Genomic DNA, 27393 nt, shown 5'->3' on the forward strand with positions numbered 1-27393 from the left:
GTGGCGCCCGAACTAAAAATGAGGTGGCTAATGATCCTTCACCACTAAGACTTGGCGATAGGGTCCCCTAATCCCCAGACCCTCTTTGCTGTATGCTTTCGTGGTGTAAAAGTAGCACACTCGGCGTGTATTCGAGATGTTCAGGTTAGTGTCCCGGCGAGGTCAGTGCTCATTTTTCACGTCTCTCGCATCAGAAATGCTAATGACTCTTAAGTGGCGCCCGAACTTAAAAGGAGGTGGCTAATGATTCTTCACCACTAAAACTTGGCGATTGGGTCCCCTAATCCCCAGTCCCTCTTTACTGTATGCTTTCGTGGTGTAAAAGTAGCACACTCGGCGTGTATTCGAGAAGCTCAGGTTAGTGTCCCGGCGAGGTCAGTGCTCATTTTTCACGTCTCTCGTATCAGAAATGCTAATGACTCTTAAGTGGCGCCCTAACTAAAAAGTAGGTGGCTAACGATTCTTCACCACTAAGACTTGGCGATTGGGTCCCCTAATCCCCAGAACCTCTTTGCTGTATGCTTTCGTGGTGTAAAAGTAGCACACTCGGCGTGTATTCGAGATGTTTAGGTTAGTGTCCCGGCGAGGTCAGTGCTCATTTTTCACGTCTCTCGCATCAGAAATGCTAATGACTCTTAAGTGGCGCCCGAACTAAAAAGGAGGTGGCTAATGATTCTTCACCACTAAGACTTGGCGATTTGGTCCCCTAATCCCCAGTCCCTCTTTACTCTATGCTTTCGTGGTGTAAAAGTAGCAGACTCGGCGTGTATTCGAGATGTTCAGGTTAGTGTCCCGGCGAGGTCAGTGCTCATTTTTCACGTCTCTCGCATCAGAAATGATAATGACTCTTAAGTGTCGCCCGACTAAAAAGGAGGTGGCTAATGATTCTTCACCACTAAGACTTGGCGATTGGGTCCCATAATCCCCAGTCCCTCTTTACTGTATGCTTTCGTGGTGTAAAAGTAGCACACTCGGCGTGTATTCGAGATGTTCAGGTTAGTGTCCCGGCGAGGTCAGTGCTCATTTTTCACGTCTCTCGCATCAGAAATGCTAATGACTCTTAAGTGGCGCCCGAACTAAAAAGGAGGTGGCTAATGATTCTTCACCACTAAGACTTGGCGATTGGGTCTCCTAATCCCCAGTCCCTCTTTACTGTATGCTTTCGTGGTGTAAAAGTAGCACACTCGGCGTGTATTCGAGAGGCTCAGGTTAGTGTCCCGGCGAGGTCAGTGCTCATTTTCACGTCTCTCGTATCAGAAATGCTAATGACTCTTAAGTGGCGCCCGAACTAAAAAGGAGGTGGCTAATGATTCTTCACCACTAAGACTTGGCGATTGGGTCCCCTAATCCCCAGTCCCTCTTTACTGTATACTTTCGTGGTGTAAAAGTAGCACACTCGGCGTGTATTCGAGATGTTCAGGTTAGTGTCCCGGCGAGGTCAGTGCTCATTTTTCACGTCTCTCGCATCAGACATGATAATGAGTCTTAAGTGTCGCCCGACTAAAAAGGAGGTGGCTAATGATTCTTCACCACTAAGACTTGGCGATTGGTTCCCATAATCCCCAGTCCCTCTTTACTGTATGCTTTCGTGGTGTAAAAGTAGCACACTCGGCGTGTATTCGAGATGTTCAGGTTAGTGTCCCGGCGAGGTCAGTGCTCATTTTTCACGTCTCTCGCATCAGAAATGCTAATGACTCTTAAGTGGCGCCCGAACTAAAAAGGAGGTGGCTAATGATCCTTCACCAGTAAGACTTGGCTATTGGGTCCCCTAATCCCCAGTCTCTCTTTGCTATATGCTTTCGTGGTGTAAACGTAGCACACTCGGCGTGTATTCGAGAAGCTCAGGTTAGTGTCCCGGCGAGGTCAGTGCTCATTTTTCACGTCTCTCGCATCAGAAATGCTAATGCCTCTTAAGTGGCGCCCGAACTAAAAAGGTGGTGGCTAATGATTCTTCACCACTAAGACTTGGCGATTGGGTCCCCTAATCCCCAGTCCCTCTTTACTGTATGCTTTCGTGGTGTAAAAGTAGCACACTCGGCGTGTATCCGAGATGTTCAGGTTAGTGTCCCGGCGAGGTCAGTGCTCATTTTTCACGTCTCTCCCATCAGAAATGCTGATGACTCTTAAGTGGCGCCCGAACTAAAAAGGAGGTGGCTAATGATTCTTAACCACTAAGTCTTGGCGATTGGGTCCCCTAATCCCCAGTCCCTCTTTACTGTATGCTTTCGTGGTGTAAAAGTAGCACACTCGGCGTGTATTCGAGATGTTCAGGTTAGTGTCCCGGCGAGGTCAGTGCTCATTTTTCACGTCTCTCGCATCAGAAATGCTAATGACTCTTAAGTGGCGCCCGAACTAAAAAGGAGGTGGCTAATGATTCTTCACCACTAAGACTTGGCGATTGGGTCCCCTAATCCCCAGTCCCTCTTTACTGTATGCTTTCGTGGTGTAAAAGTAGCACACTCGGCGTGTATTCGAGATGTTCAGGTTAGTGTCCCGGCGAGGTCAGTGCTCATTTTTCACGTCTCTCGCATCAGAAATGCTAATGACTCTTAAGTGGCGCCCGAACTAAAAAGGAGGTGGCTAATGATTCTTAACCACTAAGACATGGCGATTGGGTCCCCTAATCCCCAGTCCCTCTTTACTATATGCTTTCGTGGTGTAAAAGTAGCACACTCGGCGTGTATTCGAGAGGCTCAGGTTAGTGTCCCGGCGAGGTCAGTGCTCATTTTTCACGTCTCTCGCATCAGAAATGCTAATGACTCTTAAGTGGCGCCCGAACTAAAAAGGAGGTGGCTGATGATTCTTCACCACTAAGACTTGGCGATTGGGTCCCCTAATTCCCAGTCTCTCTTTGCTATATGCTTTCGTGGTGTAAAAGTAGCACACTCGGCGTGTATTCGAGAAGCTCAGGTTTGTGTCCCGGCGAGGTCAGTGCTCATTTTTCACGTCTCTCGCATCAGAAATGCTAATGACTCTTAAGTGGCGCTCGAACTAAAAAGGAGGTGGCTAATGATTCTTCACCACTAAGACTTGGCGATTGGGTCCCCTAATCCCCAGTCCCTCTTTACTGTATGCTTTCGTGGTGTAAAAGTAGCACACTCGGCGAGTATTCGAGAGGTCCAGGTTAGAGTCCCAGCGAGGGAATTGCTGATTTTTCACGTCTTTCACATCAAAAAACCTAATGATTCGACAGTGGTGCTCGAACTATAAAGGACATGGATGATGATTCTTTACGACCAGGATTTGGCGAATGGGTCCTTTAAATTTCTCCCTCCTTTCTGCATACCTTCGTAGTGTAAAGATAGCACATTCAGTGCGTTTTCGAGAGGTCCAGGTTAGAGTCCCTGCTAGAGCATTGCTCACTTTCCACGTCTCTCGCATCAAAAGTCCTAATCACTCTATAAACTAAATCACAAGAACTAAATTCTTGATTACAGAATTTTCATCATTGGAAGTATTTCTAATACAGCCTTTCTAAAATTTTAGGGTGGTTCCGTACATTATATTACTATGAATAATTCATCCAACAGCCTTAGAAAGTGTTGCCATTGGGTTAAGGGGGCTCATTATGATCATCGAACATGTGACTGTTGCAAGAATTACAATATTTTATTTATTTTAAACGCAATTGCTTCCAACATTTTACAGCTGATTACATAATATAGCTGCTTTGAAAACTAGTAACCAGAAAGTTTGTGTTGCCACAAATATTTTTGTAATTTAATCCGCTTTGTTGCAAAATGTTTCGTCATGTTTCCGCCTTGCGCGCATGATATTTTAAAAATGGCTAATGGTACATACTTGAAATTAGATGGAATTCTTTATATGGGCACTATTTTCTAACTAAACCAAAAACTTGATGAATATTTTAATATTAAAAAATTTTATGCACGAAAACATTACAGATTTTTTAATAAAATACATTTTGTAAAATCAACTCGAAATAAAATGAAAATTTAACATCAGGTTCTTAAAAGTTTTGGTTTACAGTAGTTTCCAAATGTTATAAAAGCTATATATAAACTATGGAATTAAATTATGCAACAGAATCTTTTAAACTGCGCGCGCAATGTGGAAACATGACGAAAGTTTTTGTCACAAAGCGGATTAAATTATAAAAATATTTGTTGCAACACAAACTTTCTGATTACGATTTCGGAAAGCAGCTATATTATGTAGTCAGCCATAAAAAGTTGGAAGTAATTGCTTTAAAAATAAATAAGTTATCCCAATTCTTGGAGAAGTCATATATTCGAAGATTTTATGGGTTTTAAGGTGTATGAGTTCCCTTAAACATAAGGTCTTTAACATATCTCCCATGCACTTTGTGCTAGAGAATTCACAGACTATTGATATTCGGAAAAATAAAAGATCTTTAAATCATACTTTGAATTCAAACAATTTAATTTAAATGCACTAAAAACATAGATTTTCAAATAATTTAGGCCATTATTTTTATATTTAATAACGATAGAAAATAAGTACATAGGGTATTGCATGATTCATTAAATAGTATTTCTGATGTCATGTGTTATATGCTCGTTACAGAATCCTTACTTTAATGCAGTTTTAAAACTCAATATTATTTCTCAGCTTTGCAATTTAATAAAACATAAACGTCCTAGCACAATATGAGCTATTACGTAAAATATATTGATTTCTGAAAAACGTATGTTTCAGAATCAGAAAATACTCACTGATTCCTTAAAGCTTTGAAAATAAACCAAATCTAAACTTCAAAAAACAGAAAAGTAGTTGATAGTTTTAACGATATTTCACATAAAAGAAAATGTAAAATACCATGCAGAAGTGAATTGGATTTTCTGTATTGATTGTGATTCATTGTAGTATGCAAATCTAAAATTTTACTGTCTATCTTATCAAAAAAATGCGGGAAGGCTTGCGATAGGAAATAGAGTTGCACGCATAGTTCGATTGTGTTCCTAACTGAAGCAAAATGTCTCATTAATATCAGTAGGATAATCCTTATTTTTGCTCTCAGAAGACGATTTCTAGAAAAATTTAATAAAACTTGGTACCGTGATAAGTAGATTTAATGGAAAAATAATTTGTATGTTTTTGGTGCTTTTCAGAATGTCTGAAAATAATGTTTTGGAACACTTGAAGAGGCGTCACGTGTACGGATATATGCATAATGATGCTTGATTTTATCGAAAAATAATTTGTGAATGCTTGTTACTATTCTGCATGACTAAAACCAGCTTTTAGAGCACTTGAAGAGACATCACGAACACGAATATAGTTTAATAAAGCAAATTTCAAACGAAATAACCTATTCATTCTAATAAAACTATTTCGTAATATTAGACGACAGCCGTAAAATGCTTAAGATGTCTGCATTTTTTAATACTCTTTTATCAAAAGCTTCAACTTAATTTTTGATTTTCAAGTCAAATAAGTGCACTTTATCAAGCAAATTGTAGATCAAAATTAGTTAGACATTTTTCAGCATTCCTTTAACATGGAAATTACCAACTATCAGATAAATTAGTAATCAAATTACAATGAACATCTACACTCGAAAATGACGAGCCCGTTCGAGCAAATACATTAAAATTGCATCAATCATTCGAAGGGTGGACATTCCTACGGAAGACATGTAGAAAAATTGTACTCAAATAAAAAGGCCATTCAGAGAAAATACTCCGAGTTAGGGTGGATCATCAAAGAACATTCCATTATCATCACTTGCTGGTGACAAGGAGTTTTCTCTAGGAAGGTACCTGAATTAAGTATTAATGGCAGTCTCCGATCAGTTACATTAATTTATAAAGCAGATAGTGATTAATTTTTTCACTCACGTATTTAATGCATCACCACTATTGATTAGCACGCGTTTTGTCAGCATTTCCTATTCTCTTCTATCTTTGTGGCATCATTATGATTGGGAAGATATCGTAATTATTTCGCTTACTGAACAATTAAAATTACTTTGGTTTACTTTTTAGATAAAGTACTAGTCCTTCCAATGGAAATAACATTTTAATGGCTCTCTATAAAATGATTATAGACTAAAGGAATAATTTGTAAAAAACGAATATGTGAATTATTTTGCCTGACTTCAATCGTTCTACATACATTCTCTATCATGCATGAAATATGCTTCTTAACATGTTCACAGAATTTCTGATTTTTCTTTACCCCAAAGCTGCAATTTGCCCAGAAATGCTATTAATTCCCTTTTGGCATTTTGCGATGTTTCAGTACAAACGGTACAGTTTCACCTTTTAAATTGCTGCCACCAAATATTAGAGCCTTGCATTATATTTAAAGAAATTAAATGAGAAAGAATCTGCATGAATGCATGCATGTTTTTCGTATTGTGGAAAAACAAGAGTATCTAGGATTGGATTATTTAATTATGGCAAAGCACACGAGGGCTATCTGCCTAAAGGGAAGGATGCCTTCATGGAGGACGTTCTAAGGGAACTGGCTCGTATACACGTTACACATGGGGAAAACAACGAAAACGCCCATGCAGCCAGCCCGTTCGCGGGATTCGAACCTCGGACCGAACTACCACTGTTCAGCGTCTTTACCGCTCGGCCGCTGCTGGGCCAACAGGATCTAGGGACATCAAATTTTAAATAACGTAGTCTTCCATTCAATCATGGGCATCTGGAAGCCCAGATTTGGAATTTGAAAATATTTTATCATCGATTTCATATTTTGTAAATATTTAACGAATTTTTGATCAACAAACTTAACGATTTCAACGCCAGCAATGGCAACACCTTACAAAAAAAAAAAAAAAAAAAAAATCTCCAGCGCGCGGGTCTGTGTATTGAGAATTCTAAAGATATGCTCTTTTTAAATTAATTTGTGATATTGCTGTTGAATTGAATTTTATGGTTTAACTGCGAATAACATGATATTTAATAAAGAAAAGTCAAAAACGCCTAAAACATTTTGTGATGCCCCTTTGGGCGCAACATAAAATCTGAAACCTTTAAGATTTTTTATTTATTTATTTTTTTATTTTATTTATTTTCATCTGTTATTTTATTTATTTATTTATTCGTAAAAGTCAAGGTTTGGAAGGCTCTTTAATGCCATTGTCACATTTTCTTGAAACGTAAGATTTCGCTTATTAATTTTGGGCGTTATTATGATTCAGAAGCTAGCGTGATTATTTCGTTCATTGAAAGACTAAAATTACTTTGATGTCCATTTTAAATTATGCCCTGTTCTTTCCATTATAGAGTGAAAATTTAATAGCTGTGTATACAATGTTCATTTACTAAAAGAATAATTTGTAAAAAACCGATATCTGAATTATATTATCTGTTTTTAGTCGTGTCTACATACATTCTTTATCATGCAATATACATCTCAGCATGCTCACAGAATTTCTGGGTTTTTTTTTTTTTTTTTATGTAAAAGCCAAAATATAGAAGACTTCTTCATCCCACTGTCACGTTTTCCTAAAATGTAAGATTTCGCTTATTAATCTTAAAGCTCAGATCGTGCGAAGAAGGGGATAATTAATCAAATTCGCCCAAATTTGATGTCACTTTTTATCCTTTTATTAATTTGCAAGGTAATATGTAACGGATTTGTTTACTTTTTCACGTTACCCATTCGAATAATATCCGAAACTGAATGATAATATCTGAATTAATTAGGATTCTGACACCATATGATTTAATATGATTTTGCTTTTCAAAGAAAGTAAGCAAATAATTAGATCCATTCTCTAAAATTATCCTCTAAACGTTCTACACAACAAGTAAGCTAATATTATTGTTAGAATAAATTAGCGTCACTTTTGCTTAATGAAACTCGGCGGCGTCAAAAACAGACGAGCGCCAAACGATATATTGGCGAGAGAGGATTCTATCTACGTTTTTGATGTAAAGAAGTCTTAAAAAAAATTTGTACTTACGTTGTACTTGAGCTTTATTCTTTTTCAATCATGTTACCTTCTTTTTTGTCTGATATTATTGCCTAACAGGTAAGCCTAAATATATTTAAAAACTTATAAATGAATCTCTTGTACGTTCTTTTTTCAACACTTCAATTTAAATGTTTGTGAGAACTGTTAACTCTGATTTGTGTTCTGTTTGAGTTAAGCAAACTCTCTAACTTGTTAAATAAGCATTTCATAGTTTTTCTAACTTATGATTCTTTAATAAAACCGTGCTAAATAGGGAATAATAAACTTAAACTCTTCAGCTGTGTTTTAAATGCAAGCTATATCAATTCTGTCAACTGCACAGATGCCATTATTTACAAAGCGCTGGTTAAGCCTAAAAACGTCTTAAGGAAACTTTTTCAAAGAGCCTGCATTTTTCGCGCTCTTTGTAAGCATTTTTAGATGTTTTCAAAGTTTCTGGGACACATGAATTGAATATTAGTTTTGAAAATGCCGTAAATCTAAAATAATTTCCAAAGCAATTCTGAAAACAAAATTTGTGTATAAACTAACCTGTTCAAGTTACAATATTTATAATTTTCAATAATATTCTTAGAACTTACTTACAAAAGTTTTTAAATTGTAAATTTACTACATACGTTCAATTTCAAATTGTTCAGCTCCAAAATAATGATCGCTGGTATAATATTATTCATTTTTCTAAAATCGGAATTCCTTTTTTACGGAAGAAATCAGCATATTCTGCCGATAGGTTTTTAAAGGAAGGAATATAATTTTAATTGAACTGAACATAATATAAATCTACGATTAACAACGTATAAATATGCCAGATATTTGGCAAATATTTAACTGCATACTTGAGTTCATTTCGTATTCTGTAATTTTATACGTATGTATATATATTTTGCATAATCTTCTCTAAATATTCCTTTATCTCAAAGCTTAAAATATTATGCAGTAGCATTTTTATCTGTGGTAGTTAATTCCTTTCCTCTTCAGCAGAACTGCTAAGACAGTAACTTGAATACATTAAGAGCAGTAAGCTTATTGGATTTTAGTCTTGAAAACATTATTATTACACAATTTACCAAATGCAGTTGGAAATGAATTCAGTAAATATGCTTTAAGAGCCCAGTTTAGATCTCATCAATTTTACGAGCTTTGGGCCTATCTAAATTTTAAGATAATTCAGGCTTTTAATATTTAAAAGTCGTATCAAATGCTATTTAAAACATTTCTTTAAAAAGAGATCTTTTGCATAGTTTTGCACAAATAAATCCGAATTTTTCAACTCACGTGGAAAGACAGCTGACAAGAATTACTCACATTGCCTTCTTGTCATTGTTATATATATTGGATTTCATGCATAAAGGGAGATCAATAATCAATAATACATTTCTTGTCATGATTTCCAAGGCGAATCGAAAACGTTTTGAAAAAACTGTTTGTATTAAAAAAAGGTTAGTAATTAACTGGGATAAATAGGAAAAGGATATATACTTTCCGTATTTTTAGATTTCTTTAACAAATATTTTCATAAGCACATAGACTAAATGAAATGTTCACATATTCAATGCAACATTACATTGAATTAATATATTGAGAAACATATTCTAACTACTCTTTCTGTCTTGAATAAAACAACTTTAAATACAGCCAAGCTGGTGCATTTAAATGGCACAAAATCGTTAATCAAGCAAGAAAAGCCAGTAAAATTTAACTTTTCATCAGTTATCAAAAAATTTAACATACTAAGATTTAAAGAAATATCTCTTGTGAACAAACATTACAAGACTTCTTCTATAGCGTATTAAATTATACGCATTGTTTACTGCATTTCATTTAAACTTATTTCCCTCAAATTTCATTAGAAATATATTTAACATTCAATCATTAAGTTCTTACTGCGCAGCAAGCTGAAAATACAAAAAAACTCAAAACATCTTCATTAAAAATTTAAAAATTGTAAAACATGGAAAATCGTAAGACAGCAAATATAGTTAAAAACAGTTTAAATAGAAACAGTTTTTACAATTAATATTACAGTACCTACGTAAAAACAAGCAATTTGTCAGTGGGCAGAAAGACATATATTTCGGTTCACAACATTTAAAGTTTACTTTTGTCCCACTCGGCAAAAAGACACTCAAGTTGGTGAATAAACTAACTAAATTCCCTACTGCATTAGGAGTCTCAATGCAAATAAATGCCCGCTTCTTTAGGCTTAGCAACCATTTAAACTTCTAAATTGTTGATAATTCTACAACTGTTGCAAGGAGATTAAATAAAGGCATTAAATTCTACATATTATATACAAAATTTCGATGTCCTAAAGCTACGTGTTTTTGAGTTATGCGAGATATATATACATACATACGTACATACGTACGTACAGACATCACAAAAAAATCTCTTCTGAATCCATTTTAAATCCATTTTAAAATTGTGTAGAAAAATGAGTGCTTTGTTCTGTCCCGAAGGACAAATGTAACAGAAAAAAAAAGGTTATTCAAATATACTCAGCGCTCAAGGGGTATTATCATTGAAATATAATACCCGTCATTTTTCGCGATTACTATACTTCCTTTATATGGTAGAAGGAAGTAAAATTACGCCGGAGATATTCTGTAATTAACACTGACGATAGTAACATTTTCTGCAATATTTACCAAAGTTAAACGTACTCAAGCAGCAAAATTTACTTTGCATAATTAATATTGTATTTAATAAAAATAAACTCATTTCCTCATGGAACAATAAAAGGATTGATTTTGCGAACATGAAATTTAGCAAGTCTTGAAACTTTCAGCAAAACTGAATGTTTCAATTAAATGTTTTAAAAATATACAGCATTCAATCGAATAGTTCTTTACAAAAGAAAAAAAAAAAAAATCACGGTACCATTTCCATTGCTAAGATATGTAAAGTGAAATACTAAATTGAAAATTTAAAGAGGTTTGAAATGAAAAGTATGATTTTATAAAAACGAAATTTAACTGTGGAAGATTCCGGTGTATCTGAAAGCTTGTGTCAATTTCTTGCAAAACCTATTAGACTGGTAGCTAATTGTCGGTTTAGTCTGTAAAATGACCAAGTCTTAAGAAGAGTAAAATAACATTTTTATTTAATTCTTAAATAAACAGAAATCTTTGCTGGTGCGATAGACGAACGATTTGTGGGTATTTAAATTAAAAAAAAATAATGTTAAATTCAGATGTAGACAATATTTCACACATAAAACCTTTGTTGTTGTTATGATTAATCTCGCTTGTCTATATCAGAACAAGCCCACAAAATGAACCGTGGAAAAGAGAGAACACCCCAAGTGGGGACGATTCCGAGGGTTTCTTACCCCTCTTCCCCAACCAGCCACCTCTCAAGAGGACTTTCGGCTCGCCTTATGTGTAGATTGTCCTCATTATACATTATACATTTACAAACATCCATGTCTTCTCCAGGTTTTAAAGCTAGACCTTCGGTACGACAGTTAGCTTCGAGTGTATTATTCTTAATATAATAGTCTACTCCAGCTGGGCCAAGAGCAGAGCGTATCTTTAAACATCGACTGGCAAGAAGTTAAAGCTAAAAATAAACTTAGCTGGCAATAGTAGGTAACAGTAAGACGAGATTGCTAGAAGCTCCAATTCTAAGCATTCCGACTTTCAACTTAAATACAAAAATAACCAATTTGCATTTGGTGAACTCTACGGAAGGAATAAATTCAAATGAAATGCGAATGTTCAAATTATAATAACTGGTTAATTAACGTAAAGCCTTAAGGCTGTAGCATATAAAAACTAATACGAATGTTAAAAATTTACGATAAGAGTCGCAGCAAATGTTAAAATACTACAAAAATTATTATACGTCAGTGAGTGATTATAATCAAAACGGATTTTTTTTTCTGCAAACCATTTTTCCAAATGCAATTTAGATAACCAAATTTGTTTCATAACAATCAAGAAGAGAAAACGAAAATAGAGAAAATGTATAACATAAAACACCGAAACAAATAGTGTGATAGCTGACATTTCGAATAATATTCCTTATAAAAAGAAAAAAAAATGAAATGATTCTAATCATAGTTTAGAAAGAAAACTAAATCTAAGATGTGATCAAAAACAGATTTTCTCTAGCGAAGAGAAAATCGAACCTCAATATTCGATGCGAAGTTTTCTTCAACAAAATTCGTTCCAGTTTCTGTGATTAATGATAGATTTACTTTGCGAAATTTTAAATTAGCGCGAGGTTCAAGTTTTGTTTTTCTTCCCATCAATCTATCTCCTTCTTAATTGATTTTTTTTTCTTTTTACTGAGCGTAACGAGCATGGCAGTTTTCCAGTTTATTTGACTATTTTAGAGAATTTCCCAGGGTGCTGCCAGCTTTGGATAAATAAGACCTTAATTTTGTAAGTCTCAGCCATTTGGTTATTTTCACGTTCACTTGATTATAAGCGAAATGGCTGAGAACTCTTTAGCTACATTTTTGGTTACGTTCTTGTAGTATAAAATCATTGTATCCCTTTTTATCTCACCTAATAAGGGATTTTCATTCTCATTAAATGTTTTACGTTTGTAAGACATTAAATTTACATCACGGTTGCTTCTTAAATAAATATAGATAATCATATAAAAATCCATTCCCTCAATGTCTTGTTACTCTCCCTCATCGAAAATTCATTGTAATTGAAATCAGCAAAACAGTGTATACCGTCAAAGCAGAAATGTTTCATTTTCAGATGAGATATTGTCAATTTTGCTTATTTTCGTGCTAGATTTCCAGAAATGCAACCCAGGGGGAAAGGCAGTTATTGACTCTGACTACCGTACCAGAGAACCCAGGTTCTAATCCCGGAGAAGTCATGAATGTAAATTGTCTTTCTTTCTTTTCACCATCGACGGAACAGCTGACCCACTGGGTTAGGTACTTTTCAGCCTGTTGGATCCCGTCGATGGAATTTAAAAAAATACATGAATAAATATAAATAAAGAGCTTAGTACTGTGTCCTCCGGGGATTGGCCACGAAACGAGGAACATTGAAGTGAGGACTAGAGCATGGAAAGAAGGTGCATGGTGGGGACTGTTGAGACTAAGTTGAACACTTTTCACTATTATCGTACATATTAGGCATACAGTTATATTAACCCGGCGGAAGTCGCACCAAGAAAAGTTACTAGAGTGGGCGCGTGGGGTTTCACATACCCCAATATTTAAAATACGATAAAAATAGTTTTATTTAGTTTTAAAGCTGTTTTTCTTGTTCTCGTGTATTGTGTGTGTGTCATTATGGCAAAGCCTCGAGGGCTATCTGCCTAAGGGGAGGGATGTCTTCGTGGAGGACTTTCTAAGGGAAACTGGCTCGTATACACGTTACACATGGGGAAAACCACGAAAACGCCCATGCAGCCAGCCCGTTCGCGGGATTCGAACCTCGGACCGAACTACCAGTGTTCAGCGACTTTACCGCTCGGCCGCTGGTGGCCACTGTTCTCGTGTATTATAAATGCGTGAATAATAATTGGGTTTCAAAAAATTAATTTCCAAAATAATCTTAGAGTTAAAATTAAGATAAATGAAAATAATAAACATCATGCCTCTAAGTTTCATTGCATCTCTTATACACAATGCTTATTTTATTTCTTCACACTTTGAACGAAATACACTTATGTATACTTGGCACAGAATGTTTTCATATATTAAACATTGCATTCACGTTCTTCTGTCCCTGGCGGGAGGGCAAAGAATTTACCACATCATTCATACTTAGATGTTTCGAATTTTATGTATTCGTTTTAATTCTTCGTCGGAACTTCTGCTTTTGTTTTGCATGCAGTACGTTAGTTTCTCGGTAAAGTATTAATCTTTGATCTTTGTTCAATACTTTTTTTATTAATTGTAATGCTAAGACCTTCAAAAACAGACTTCTGTTTCCTGTTGGTGGATTAGCAGTTGAATGTAATATAATTCAAGCATTTATTACAGCAACATTCACTGCAGGGAAGAAAATTACCATTGGCCAGCCCCTTGTTATTCTGGCAATTGAATAATTGGCTGACATTTCATCCCCCATATCCACTGCTCCTTTAGTCCTATTATAAAAACATAAAATTCCCGACGTTTTGTTTTCTCCAATAGTATCATCTATAGTATGATCGTTATATAATGTTGAAAGCATAAGAACAGTTTTTCCTTGTTTAGGAACATCAGGAATTAATGTTTTATCTTTTTCGAAACCAAAACACTGTAGAAAATATTCCTAGTTTCATCTTCAGTTTCCGAAATGCAATCTTCATCGCTTTCAAATATTTCTAATAAATCTCCAATTCATAGGGAGTCATTCTTTTCGCCATAATGCAATTAGAAATTTTTCAGAATTTAATGTCAAGTACTTTAAAATCACTTGGGAGTAGAAATATTTACTGTTACACTCTAGGAATAAATTTCGGAACTAAATATTCAGTCAGAAAAACACTTACGCGGACAGGCGCGTAGGGTGTGTCATACCGCAGTTCCAACAAAATACCGATAAATCTTTTTCTGAAACACACAGGCAAAGAAAAAGTGGTTCTGAAAGTCAACCACAACTAGAAAGTCATCTACTGAAAGCAGCACAGAATTTCAGTTTCACAAGTTAGAAATATTCCACTTTTATGTAGGGTTGGGGTATGATACACCCCACGCGCTTTCCCGCGGGTTAAGGATGTGCTATAAAAATCAGGTACAGATGTAAAGATGAGCAAATACATTACAAATTGTGGAATACATTAAATGAGTTCTGGATTAATCATAATATTAAATATAATTAAAAACAGCAAAACAAACAAAAACAAAAAACACAAGACATTAAGTAAATTAATATATGTACAGAGCAGGCTGCTGACGACACGGTGTCCAAGGAAAGAAGTCACTCCAGGTTGTCAGCAATGCTTTTAGCAATGGTAGTGCAGTCTCTAATGCGGCTGAGCGCATATTTATTCTTAATCGTGTTCTTGAACCATGCTGGCATATTGATTGCAGTTGGTCTTTTCAAATGTGAATTCCCTGTGTGCGAGCAGTCAAACAGATAGTGATCTGGGTCACCAGTACTCCCACAAATACATTGGTCACTGTCTCTTAGGCGAAATCTGTGAAGATAGGACATATATGGGCCATGCCCTGTCAGATACTGTGTGAGGTGCAAAGAACTGCTATGTAAATTGTCTGTCTCTTCATTGGAGGCAACGATGGCCCACCTATTAAGCGCCTTCATAGTAAAGTGACCAACCCTTCTGGCTTATTATTGGCAAACGCTCTTAACGGCTAGTGTCCAGCATCGGGGAGGGGGGGATACCTAGAAATCTTTCACTATTTCTCCTTTAAAACTTGTGTTGTGTACCTTTTAAATTTCACAGTATATTCACGACTAATTCAATAGAATCATTGCTCTACATCCTTAGATCTGAGTTATAGCATATCCTAGACATCAAGCACGAAAACACGAAACTGAAACAACTTTATTTAAAGAAAGCAGCTTTTAAATGTTTAGTACATGCTTGGTTTGAGGAAGTTCAGGTTGTTGAAAACATTGTGTAAAAATTTTCATATACGTATTTCGTGGAAGAAATACCTCCCTTTCTTAGAGTAATCTAAGATATCAAGACTTATTTAAGATAGACTTATTTAAGATAGATTCTCTGATTTGCTTAAGATAAATAAAACTAAAAGCAAATTTAGAATTTAAAAAAAAATTGAAATGTTTCACATTTTTAATGGTCGCTCAAAAGGTTGCTAAGGTTTTTTTCACGCTCTCTTGTCAGTTTGCTGTTACATTCACTGCTACTATATCATTTTTTTTTCTCTTTAGCTTTATCATTAAGCATCATTTTCTTCGCACTTATGCCCTATGCAATTCAACAGCAAAATTACAAAAAATTTAAAACCAGCATAACAGTATACATTTATAATTCCCGATGCAGTGTGATGTGTTGGCTTACATGTTCTTTTTTTTTTTTTTTTTTTTTTTTTTTTTTTTTTCAGTATTTTTTCAGTTTTATGACATCAGTGTTCTGGTTTCATACTAAAATGGCTTTAGAAAATATTTTTTGGTCTTTTAATTATTAACGTTTTGTGAGTTCATTTTATTTATTAAATACCACATTCTTGGCGCTTTTGCCACATAAAATCCGATTCAACAGCAAAATCATAAAATATTTAAAAGCATCATATCCTTAGAATTTCCGATAGACAATCTCTCGCGCTATGTTTATTTTTCCTCCGTATAGTGTTGATTTTGAAGTCTTTGAGTTTGTTAACACTCATTGCTCACTTTGAAATCTTTGAATTTGCTAACCAAAATTTTGTTAATCATTTAACAGAATATGAAATAAACAATAAAACAAATTCGAATTCGGGCTTCCAGCCCGAAGTTAACCTACTAAGGAATATAACTTCCTTAGTAGCAGAAAATTGATGCCCTAATCATTAAAGCATTTAATTAATATGAACTCATTTTTGAAGTAATGCGTTGAACCGCTCAATAATCCTGAACATTAAAACTGTGCTTAATATGAATTTCAAAGCCATTCATATTCAACAGCCTAAATGCTCAGAAAATAGTCAAATATAATTTTCAGTTGAAAGTTTCAAAAATATGAAAACGGAAATATAGGTTTTAAGCTATCTATAGTTTGTATATTTCATGGTCTTCAAATATGCATTAAAAAAGTTTTAAAAAAATCTGAAAGATTTCAGATTTTAAATTATGTCCGAAGGGGCGTTTTTTTAACGTTTTGTGTATTATCTTTATTTATTAAATATCATGTTCTTTGTACTTAAACCATAAAATTCAGTTCAACAGCAGCGTCGCAAATTAATTTTAAAATGAGCATACCTTTAGAATTTCCGATACACAGTTCCGCGCGCTCGAGATATAAAGGTTTTTTTTTTTTTTTTTTTTTTTTTTTTCCGCGTAGACTGTTGCCATTGCTCGCTTTTAAATAGTTGAGTTTATTAATCAAAAATCCGTTAAAGGTTTACAAAATATGAAACCGATAATGAAACAAATTCCAAATTTCAAATTTTGGGTTTCAGATGCACATTTTCGCAGTACGATTACGTCATTCAAATTTGATCCAGTAGTTTTTTCACAATGAAAGAAACATGTATACGTTCATGCGGATTCAACATTATTTAATTTCTTTATGTATAATACAGAGCGATAATATTTGGTGGCAACAATGTGAAAAATGATACGTCGTTTATAGTGATCCAACGTAAATAAAATGGCGTTTCGAGACTAATATCCCATTCGGGACTAAAGTCTCTTTTGTGCTAAAATGATTGCAGACAGAGAACTGGAAGCGTTGTATCGTTAAAGTTGGATAAAATCTAATTTCCAAAAAATTATAAAAGACATGAAAAACAAAACTGCAGTCTGATCTTAGTATGAAGATTTTCTGAAAACACTTTGAGGTAAGCAGCTCTTAGTTTAAGAAATCTTCCTTGGGAAATAATATAGGCCATACAACCCTTAAGTTTAAATAAGCTGTTCAATATAACAAAGTGGAGAGGCGAAAATATTTACTGCGGTATGATTCCGTCAAAAATTCGCATCATGTGGAGACTTTCGTATTTAAAAAGATATTTAATTATTCAAGAAATAGCTGTGCATTTATTTCACTGAATTACTTGCGTGTGAACCTTGCAAAAGATATTGCACTCAAGTGAAAATGCATCCTTTTTGCCAGGCACAAAGTCAGTAAATTTAAGGCAATGCACATTTCGAATAAATTTCCTCAGATATGTTTAATATCTTTCATAAAACGATGTAGCGCAGAACGAATTTTTGTAAACAGAGATTATCTATAAAATATTGCTGAACACGCACACATTTTTCTAAATTATAATATCTAGAATGAAAATTCTGATGCCGTGGAATTCATTTAAGATTATACCTCTTATTTTAAATAATTTCTGCATTAAAAATGTGCGTTTGCGAAAGGAATCAATGCTTTTAAGGTACAAGGCAATTCTCATTGGATGCGAAACTACCGTTTGGCTCATTAATTTAATATTTTACTGCATAAAATTATGTTTGCTTATATATGTAAAAAACGCTTCCATAATTTTGATCAATGGGATACACTGACTACCAATAAGAATTTGAACACCTGTGATAGAAAAGAAAAAAAACTAACTTTATTCAAGATCAATAGTTGGTAGAGCCTCCACGAGAGGTAATTACAGCGTGAACCCTCCGGGGCATACTTTCCACAAGTCTTTGTATGACAGCTAGTGGTATTTTCTTCCACTCGGCTTGGAGAAAACATAGAAGTTCCTTCACCGATTTTGCAAGGGTAGTGAACCCCTGAATTCGGCGATGCATCTCGTCCCAGAGGTTCTCGATAGGGTTCAGGTCTGGACTCTGGGCAGACCAGTCCATTAGATGAACTCCATTGGCACCATACCAAGCCTTGGTTAACGTCAAAACATGACAACTGGCATTGTCGTCCTGAAAGTAACAGGGTCCAACCCGTAAAACTGCCACAACGTAGGAAGCACATTGTCATCCAAAATAGTGCAGTAGGCATCGGAGTTGAGCTTACCATGAATGGGGACCAAGGGTCCCAGCCCATACCAGGAGAAACACCCCCAGACCATAATTCCACCTCCGCCGAACTTGACTGTTGGCACAATGCATTCTGGCAGGAGACGCTCTCCAGGTAGACGCCAGACCTAGACCCTGCCATCTGTACGGTAACGGGTGAACTCTGATTCGTCACTCCAAAGAACTCGTTTCCGCTGATCTACGGTCCAATTTCGATGTGCTTTACACCACATTAACCGAGCAGCGCGGTTGGACTTTGTGATCAAAGGCTTATGGGCAGCAGCACGACCATGAAAACCAAGCAGGTGTGCATCCTTACGGATGGTATTCATTGAAACAGTTCTCCCGGATGCCTGTTGAAACTCCTCGCGGATGAGGGCCATCGGTTGTGTGCGGTTCTTCCGAATTTCTCTGGACAGCACTCGTCGGTCTCTATCTCTCAGTTTCGTTGGTCTGCCGACTCGGGGCACATTCCGACAATCACCGCTCACCTTCCACTTCTTAATCACATACGCCACTGTCGATTTTGGGTACTTCAGATCGCTAGATATGTCCCTTAAGGATCGGCCACATTTGTGATACCCGATAATTATACCTTTCTCGAAATCAGAGAGCTTCGAACTGCGAGGCATCTTGCATGCGACCATAGCCGACGCTGTTTCCTACACGATATATACCGGAGGAGTCCGTGACGTATCTTAGGACCCCAGATATCGTCATTTGCATAGGTGTCCAAATACTTATTGGTAGTCAGTGTATATAATATTAATTATAATAGAATGTTTTTTGATCTAATAAAAATCTTTCATCATTAAGAATTCTTCTACGTGTTATGGATTTTAAAATTTATAATGTATTTTTTCATATATACAATTTTTATATTTAAAGTATGTTAAATCACTTAAAATGCCGAATAAATTAATACGCTAAGTACATAAAATTATTTTTTGAGTTAGAATGTAGCAAAATAAATTACTCTGATATTCAGTATCGCTAATTATGCAACGCTGTTATTCATTCTAGTTAAAAAAATATTTTTTATGTTTCAAACATTTTTTAAGTATATGTTTTAACATTTTTCTTTAAAAAAAGTTAGATTCATTTAAAGTGAATTTTAAAATACAAAAATCTTTGGAATTTTTAAGAGTTAAGTTATAGTTAATTGAGAAAATATAGTTAATAATTTTTTAACTAGATGTTTTAACATTTTTATTTTAAAAAAGTTAGATTCATTTAAAGTGAATTTTAAAAGACAAAAATCTTTGGAATTTTTAAAAGCAGAGTTATAGTTAATTGAGAAAATATAGTTAATAATTTACATGCGTCTTAATGGAATACAATTTAATTGTATCACATGAAGAACATAGCACAAAACTGAATGAAACATTTATAGAATAAGAGAATGTGTATATTTATGTTTTCGTTTTCTGTCAGAACTTAATTCCTAATTTTTTAATTTCTTTGAAATCATACTGCATAGGTTAACCGTTTTAGTTTGTTACCAATGAGATAATGAAAAATTTTAGAAAGTAAGATTTTAGTACATAAATGCTCCAAATTTTTAGTACAATAATAAAGAAAAATTGTGTATATATTAATTTATTACATACTAATTTTATATAGACAGCAGATGATTTTATATACAATATAATTTAATATAATAAATAAATAATATAATAAATATATAATATAAATATAATATAATAAAACTATAATTATTGATAAATAACTTTAAATATAATATAATTTATTTTATTCCTAATGAAATATTTTTAAGGTTCGAGAGTTTTGATTTAGATTTATAATTTGGTCTTCAGTATATTTATTTATTGAACATAGTATATATCTGTACATGCATTGCTTCTATGAAATGTAACATTCAGCTGAACTTAAAGGAAAAAAATTACATACATCGTATAGTTAAGCAATTATCAAATATCAGCACTGATTTCGAATGAACTATCGCAAATTTATTTTAAAATTAAATCAAATAATTTAGCAACCACAGATGTTCTAAATCTATACAGCATTTTAATGTACTGTTTTCATTAGGAAATACAAACATACGATGTTAAATGACAGTGTTAAACGGTATTAAATTTTAAAGTATTTTCACTTCAAATAATTAAGTGAAAATAATATAAAATTTAACATTGTTAAGTTGTTATACATCCCCAATGCTTGGTTTTACGAGACTTTGTTTTTGGTTTTATCCTAAGAGAAGACATCTTAAAAGAAGTATTGTAATCGCATTTAAATAGTTTCCAAAAATCATAAACAGATAATTCATTTCTTAAAGCGAATTAGATGATAAAATCATTACAGAAAATAAGCATTCATTTTTTTAATTATATGAAATATTTTTTAGCATTCCATGGAAAATATTTGGTGCCAATTCAATGTTTTGACTGCTATTGCTTGCTTTAACCAGTTAATTTTATTTAAATAAATAAATGCTATTGAATCTTGTTAGTGAACTAAAATGAATTTTTACATTTTTACTTTTAATTTTTAAAATAAATAAACAAATTAAAGTATGGAGTTTAATTATTTAAGGGTAATTAAATATTTACCTCAAGAATTTGCAGATCTAGTTACTAAGGAAAAAATAAAACATGTATTCTTGATTACTTCGATTATTCCTATTCTGTGTAAAACTATTATTTCCTTAATAGCAAACTACATATTATACAAAATTTCTAAGAACAGTTGTTAAACAGTATCATTGCATTTCAGTTGGAAATTTTAAAAAAATTCGGAAGAGAAATGTCTAAACTTATTTTCAGTACTTATAATTTATTTCTTTGTTGATATTTTTAAGGTAAAAACTATACAGACGTTTGGTTTAAAAACTGGTATATCATTAAAAAAAATATACTCTTAAGAAATAATTAATTATACTTAAATATTTAGAAGAAAATATAATAGTTATCACTAATAATAATAGTGTAATCGCGTAACAAAAAATTAAAATTTTTCGTAGTAATAATTTTTGCTAAAAACCAAATTCAGGCGTTTCAGGTAATCATTAAAAGATCTAAAACATGACGCAGATGCATTCTGATAAGGAAATGTGTCATCTAATATCTTTCCATTCTATTAATCACAATTTTTCTAACCCTGTCCCAGCCAAGCGCTCGATATCCCGATAAGAGCCTGAGTGAAAAGAACACAAGTACATTAGCGTCTCCCACTCTCATCCCATGCTGCTGACAAGACGAATGTTCCTCCCACTCATCAAGGTCTATTGTTCTCCATAGGTCGAGAGCACGTGGTGTCCGGTTTCATCGGAGACACTGCGATCCTGCCTTGCGAAGTGGATCTCCCTTCCTGTGGCAAGGTCTATTTCATCACCTGGACGAAGAACGTCTCCAACGAGTGGAAAAGGGAGTATCTATACAGTGAAGGGGTGGCCCGGGCCATGGGAGACTTCTCTGGCCCCGAGAGGGCCAACTTTTCTCTCAGCAATCATTCGGCGCACTTGAAACTTCACGGCCTGACAGTTGAGGATGAAGGTACTTACAAGTGTGACGTCACTTATGTCCGAGGGAAGTGCCCTTCGCTCTCTTTTACGAGACTCTACACGCTGAGTAAGTGATCGTTAAATGTACTTTTTTTCCTGCCTTGTATTGTCCTTTTATTGTTTCATTGAAGGGAGCGATTAGTGGTGAATGATGTCTACGTCTCAGTGGTACAAAACTTATTGGTCCGGACTGTTGGGTTCTAGAGACGAAATTTGAATTGAATGCTTTAAAAAGCTATTCTTCTCCGATTTATAAAATAAGTAAAGTTTCATTAGGAATTTTAAAACTAAATGTCACAAGTCAGAAAAATTAGTTGAAAGAATTATATAGATTCATAGAAAACGTTTACCTTTCTTTTGTTTTTTAACACATTTTGAAAGAAATTAAGACATAATAATATAAATAATGTAATAAAGTTCTGTTACCTTTCATCTGTAATTAAAATTATATAATTTACTTCCCAATTGATTGATACAATGTAATCAATCGGTAAAATGAGGTTCTAGAAACTGTCCTTATAGATCTCCAGTTTAACTTATTTTCCCTCAGCAAAGAATTTTACAGATCAACAAAAACGAAACCTAACCTGTATTTTAAGAATTTTAAAATTGTATCTTCAACGAATGCATAAAATTTATCAACTAAATAAACTAAATTTATTATATTTTTATAATACAAATAATTGTTAAGTAATAATAATAAAATAATTTTACTTTTAGATAACTAAGAAAAGACTTTAAAACTTGCAAGTGAAGCATACGAAGTTGAAAATTAATCATCAGATTGCCTTTAAATTTAGAGGAATATTTTATGCAATTCGAATAAATGTTACTCAAAGCCTTCTGCCTCAAGATATAAAACATTTAAGGGAAATGAAATATTTCAATTCTTATAGAGAAGTGGATATCAGATTTCTCCAAAACATTTAGAGCATTTTTTGAAATAAATACGAGTTGAAAGTTTGGCAATTTATAATGAGCATTACTGTGTTTCAGGTTAAATTATATTTTCTGTTCGGTATTTCATTTTGGATTTGATTAGTAAATGCAATGTTAGCAATTATTACTTAAATTTAGAACTATACCAAATTAGATTTGTCGTAATTTAGCATGCAATTAACACGCTTAATTAGGAAATCGTTCCAGATTTATTTGCGAGGTGAATTAGTCAGAAACAAAGTCTTTCATCTACTGAGTTTAATAGCGTTAACTTTCATCTTATACCGTAGTTAACGTTGGTTGATAAATGTTATCGTTCTTTAATTCAAAAACTTAATTCTGTTGTCTCTCTTTCGGTACCCAGTATAGTGCATATATGTGGAATTACTCTTAACTTGACACTTCACAAAACAGCTGAAACGTCTAAGGTTTAGGGGGAATGTATACACTAGTCCAACTGACCGTTTAATTTGAACATTTAATGAAGATAATCAACGATTTTACACACTATGAAAATCGACGACAGGAGCATGAATATTTAGAGGGAGTATGAATATTTACAGTTTAAATAAGGGATAACTCTGTTAGTTATTTCTGTACAGCTTCTATTAATCTTAGTTAGTTAGCAATAGCTTATATCTTTATTTTCTATCTTATATTAAAGCCGATGGGGAGGCTTTCCTGTAAACTCGAGAATGGCCAATTGTAAATATTCTCAAATTAAAAGGGTAATTTCACTTTTCTTTAAGTTTATTTCATCTCTCTTTTAAGACTTATTACTCTAGCCCTTTAGAAATCAAATAATCGCTACACGCTTCTCAAGTATTCTAGTTGCCTAAGACAACCAAATTTGACTAGAATCTTATACCACAAACCAGTTCTGTCGAACAGCGTGCAACGTCATATGTCGGTCATGAAAGATGACATCAATTTATTGAACTTTAAAAATGATACTTTTATGATAAAGGGTTGATAATCCATACTAGGAACTTAAAAACTTGGTATTATTATAGATTGTTTACTTATTTTTTAATTTCATTCTTAAAGTAAATGCTAAGTTTAAAATGTATCAAATTTAGGTACATACTAAATTAAGTTTGCTAAAAATTAGAAATAAAAAATAAATTTAACCAGGCAGATTCGGCACTCAGTTTTATGTAATGTAAATTCGTTTAATTAAAGGACTTTCCTTTACCAATTAACCAAGCTAACTTATAACTTACGCTGCAGTTGATGCTTACTAATGAATTTTAAAGTTCTTTAGTTTAAGCCAGGGATGGGAAAACTACGGCCCGCGCGCCATCTCCGGCCCGTCGGAAGGTTCTATCCGGCCCGCAGATAGAATTTTAATTTGCCTGTCCGATGCAAATTAAAGGAAATATATATTTATATATTATATATCCATCTCCTTTTCTTCTTTGTTTAAATATTGCTTTTTTCTTACTTTCTTTCAAAGAACTGATGATATTTTTACTTTCCCTATGTTTGTTCTGCAAAAAATAAATCGACGGAATTATCAAGCACAGAGCAGCTTTCGATAAAAGTGTTAAAAGGGGAAGTTCTTTGTTAGTTATTAGGTGTAGATTGGCGCTAACAAGCGTTATCTGTATCTCGGTTAGCAGATATATGGAAATCCAAGATAGGTGGTTTAGACCTCATATGTGGCAAACTGCGCATTTTAAGCTCCACAGCCAGCGGTTTTTTCTTTTGGCGCGAGTTATAATATCATTGATTGCGAGTGGAAAAATTGCGGACATATAGCATCATTGTGAACAGTGGTGAAATTATTAAAAATATAGCGTAGCTAGTGCTTGTTTGGCTTATTCGTAAAATATTTCAACCCCAAAATGGCTAGTAAAAAACATAAAGTTGATTCAGAGTGCCGTGCTCTTAATGATGAATGGACCTGGAATTATTTTTTTTACAGTTGTGAAAGATAAACCAGTGCGTCTCATCTGCAGTGAAGCTGTAGCAGTCTTCAAAGATTATAACATTTCCTGCCGTTTCACATCTAAGCATAAGAATTCCAATTACGAAGGAATATCCGAATATGAAAGAAACGAAAATGCATAAGTCTTGTTAAAAAAATTATAAAGCCAGCAAAATTTTTTCAAGAAGGTAAACAGAATCCAAGAAACAGCTACACATGCAAGTTACACTGTAGCATACAATATTGCTAAAAATAATGAAGTTCTCAGTGATGAGAAGTTCGTAGCAATGCATGCTCGATGTCTGTGATGTTTTATGTACAGAGAAGAAAAATAATTTTGAGACTGTAAGCTTATCTCGAAAAACGGTGACTTCTAGAATCGAAAACATCGATAAAAATTTGACATCAAAATTAGAGTCAAAGACTGTCCAGTTTAAATTTCGCTTAATGGTTACGGATGAAAACACTGATATAAATGATACTGCTCAATTAGTATTATTTATAAGAGATGTTGATGAGAGTTCCAATTAATCCAGTTGTGATTTATGAAGACAGGTAATTTAAGGTCATCTCAAGAACAAGCATTTACATCCCACTTTTTTGCATATGAATAAACATTGTTTAGTATTAATAATATATATATATATATAATTGAATAATAGGGCGGAAAATGTATTGTGGACACCACATGTGTCCACAAAATGGCCATCTAATCTTGTAGAAACTATTAAATTATATACACTTTTGCTACACTTCATTTAGTTCCTCAAATTATTCTACCTTAATTAACCGATCTCTCAAGGTAAGTTGAAAATGACTTCAAAAACTGCAAATTTAGAAATGCAACATCCCGGTCAATTTTGTCGTCAAGCTTCTTATATATATATATATATATATATATAATATATATATATATTCATAACGAGTATAAACTTTCCAAAATATAATTAATTACACGAAACAGAAAATAGAATTGAAAGTTAGATTTTGTTATTTGTCAAATTTTTTTTTTCAATTTGTCGTTACCAATTACGATGAAAAAGGGAGGTGCAGAACTAGATGTTATAGGAATCCATATACGAAATTTCAACTTTCTACGGCTAATCCTTTTTCAGTTATGCGAGATACATACGTGCAGACGTTGCGAAAAAGTCCCTTTTAAATCCATTTTACAATCCATTCTAAAAAAAAGTCCCTTATTCTGTCCGTACGTGCTTAATTTATAGACAGTAGCAGGTAAAAAAAGTGAAAAGTCATCATTGACAATTTTGCCCTTATTAGCTTTCAAATGTGCGTTTACAATAGGGAAACATAAATAATAGAATACATATCTGAAATTACATGCGTAAGTTACATAATCGACTCTGGATATAATAATTATAAAAGTTTCAACTTAAATTTACAAAATATGACGAAATCGTTTGAAAAAAAATCATCTCGCAAGTTGAATATTTAGGTTTTGATCATAAACTAAGCAAATCGGAAAACCAAAGTTTGAGAAAGAAGATGCAAAATGCATTTAAAAGCCAAATTTCTTGTGGCTATTACGAATTCAACGTTTGAGTTTTAAGAATCGCAATGACAGGTAAAAAATATTTTGTTTCTTCCTGATTTTGGTTTGAAATTATAGATATAATTGCGAGCTGTCTTGTTTAAATAAGGTAATAAATAATAATGTTCTTTAATTACGGTGGTATGTCTCATAAAGCGTCGATACAGAAGAAGCACGGCTGGAGAATAATAATTCCAAGAATAAAATATCCTCCCCAGATGACGCCGTTGAAAAACTGCCGTAGTATCAAGCTCCCGTTATGGCTTCAAATGCAAATTAGAAAATCTAGTAATAAACATCCAGTCCGAGACATCTTATTTAGGGCGAAATTCGACCCGAAAGAAAATGGCGGCATTCAAAGTGATGAACGGTTTTCATCGCGACTAAAAATAGAAGCCACTCAAAAGTTAACCTAATAAAGAAACAAATTTTTTGACGCCAAAGAGCAAGGTGTGTCGTTTGATTAATGACTGACGTTTACAATGAGAAACAAATTGCATTTTTCTAAATTTGTTCCCGGAATGAAGCCAAGCGAATATTAATGTGAAAAATCTAAATGCGGATGCACTTTGCTTAATAAATGTTGAGTGCTGCTGATGGGGAAAAAATACGAGTTTGGAGTGCAGCTAATTTTGTTCTCTTTTCCTCGAATTTTCTATTCAGTGATGTTCGTTCCATCTATTTTTTTTCCTCGCTCTTGAAGGTGCCATTTTGTAGTACATCACCATACAATAGTGATTTAATTTATATACTCGATTGAGTAAACGAAATGGTTCGTTAACTCTTATTTACGTTTACAAGCATTCTGATTTTAACAGTTTGTCTTTCTTTTTTCTTTTTCATCAGTTAGCATTTTATATATCCGCTTAAACATGTCCTTTTAATGAATTCTGAATTCCTACTCGTTCGTAGTCGATTTTGCTTCCTCTTGATCAAAGAAACTTTTTGAAACTACAAAATCCCATA

At 33.8% G+C, this 27393-nt stretch overlaps 1 protein-coding gene across 2 annotated transcripts in view; it reads left to right on the forward strand.

The window, feature by feature from the left end:
• LOC118182638 (hemicentin-2-like) overlaps positions 1-27393 on the forward strand; it is a 941057-nt gene that overhangs the window by 360958 nt on the left and 552706 nt on the right. For both annotated transcript variants that reach the window (XM_085816506.1, XM_085816507.1), the window contains exon 2: positions 21744-22073. In XM_085816506.1, the coding sequence (XP_085672632.1) occupies positions 21744-22073 (330 nt within the window). The remainder of the gene's footprint in view (positions 1-21743; positions 22074-27393) is intronic.

Source organism: Stegodyphus dumicola, chromosome 5 (assembly GCF_044657685.1).
Source record: "Stegodyphus dumicola isolate Sdum_Otavi_A_Nest chromosome 5, ASM4465768v1".
In the NCBI taxonomy this organism is placed as follows: domain Eukaryota; kingdom Metazoa; phylum Arthropoda; class Arachnida; order Araneae; family Eresidae; genus Stegodyphus; species Stegodyphus dumicola.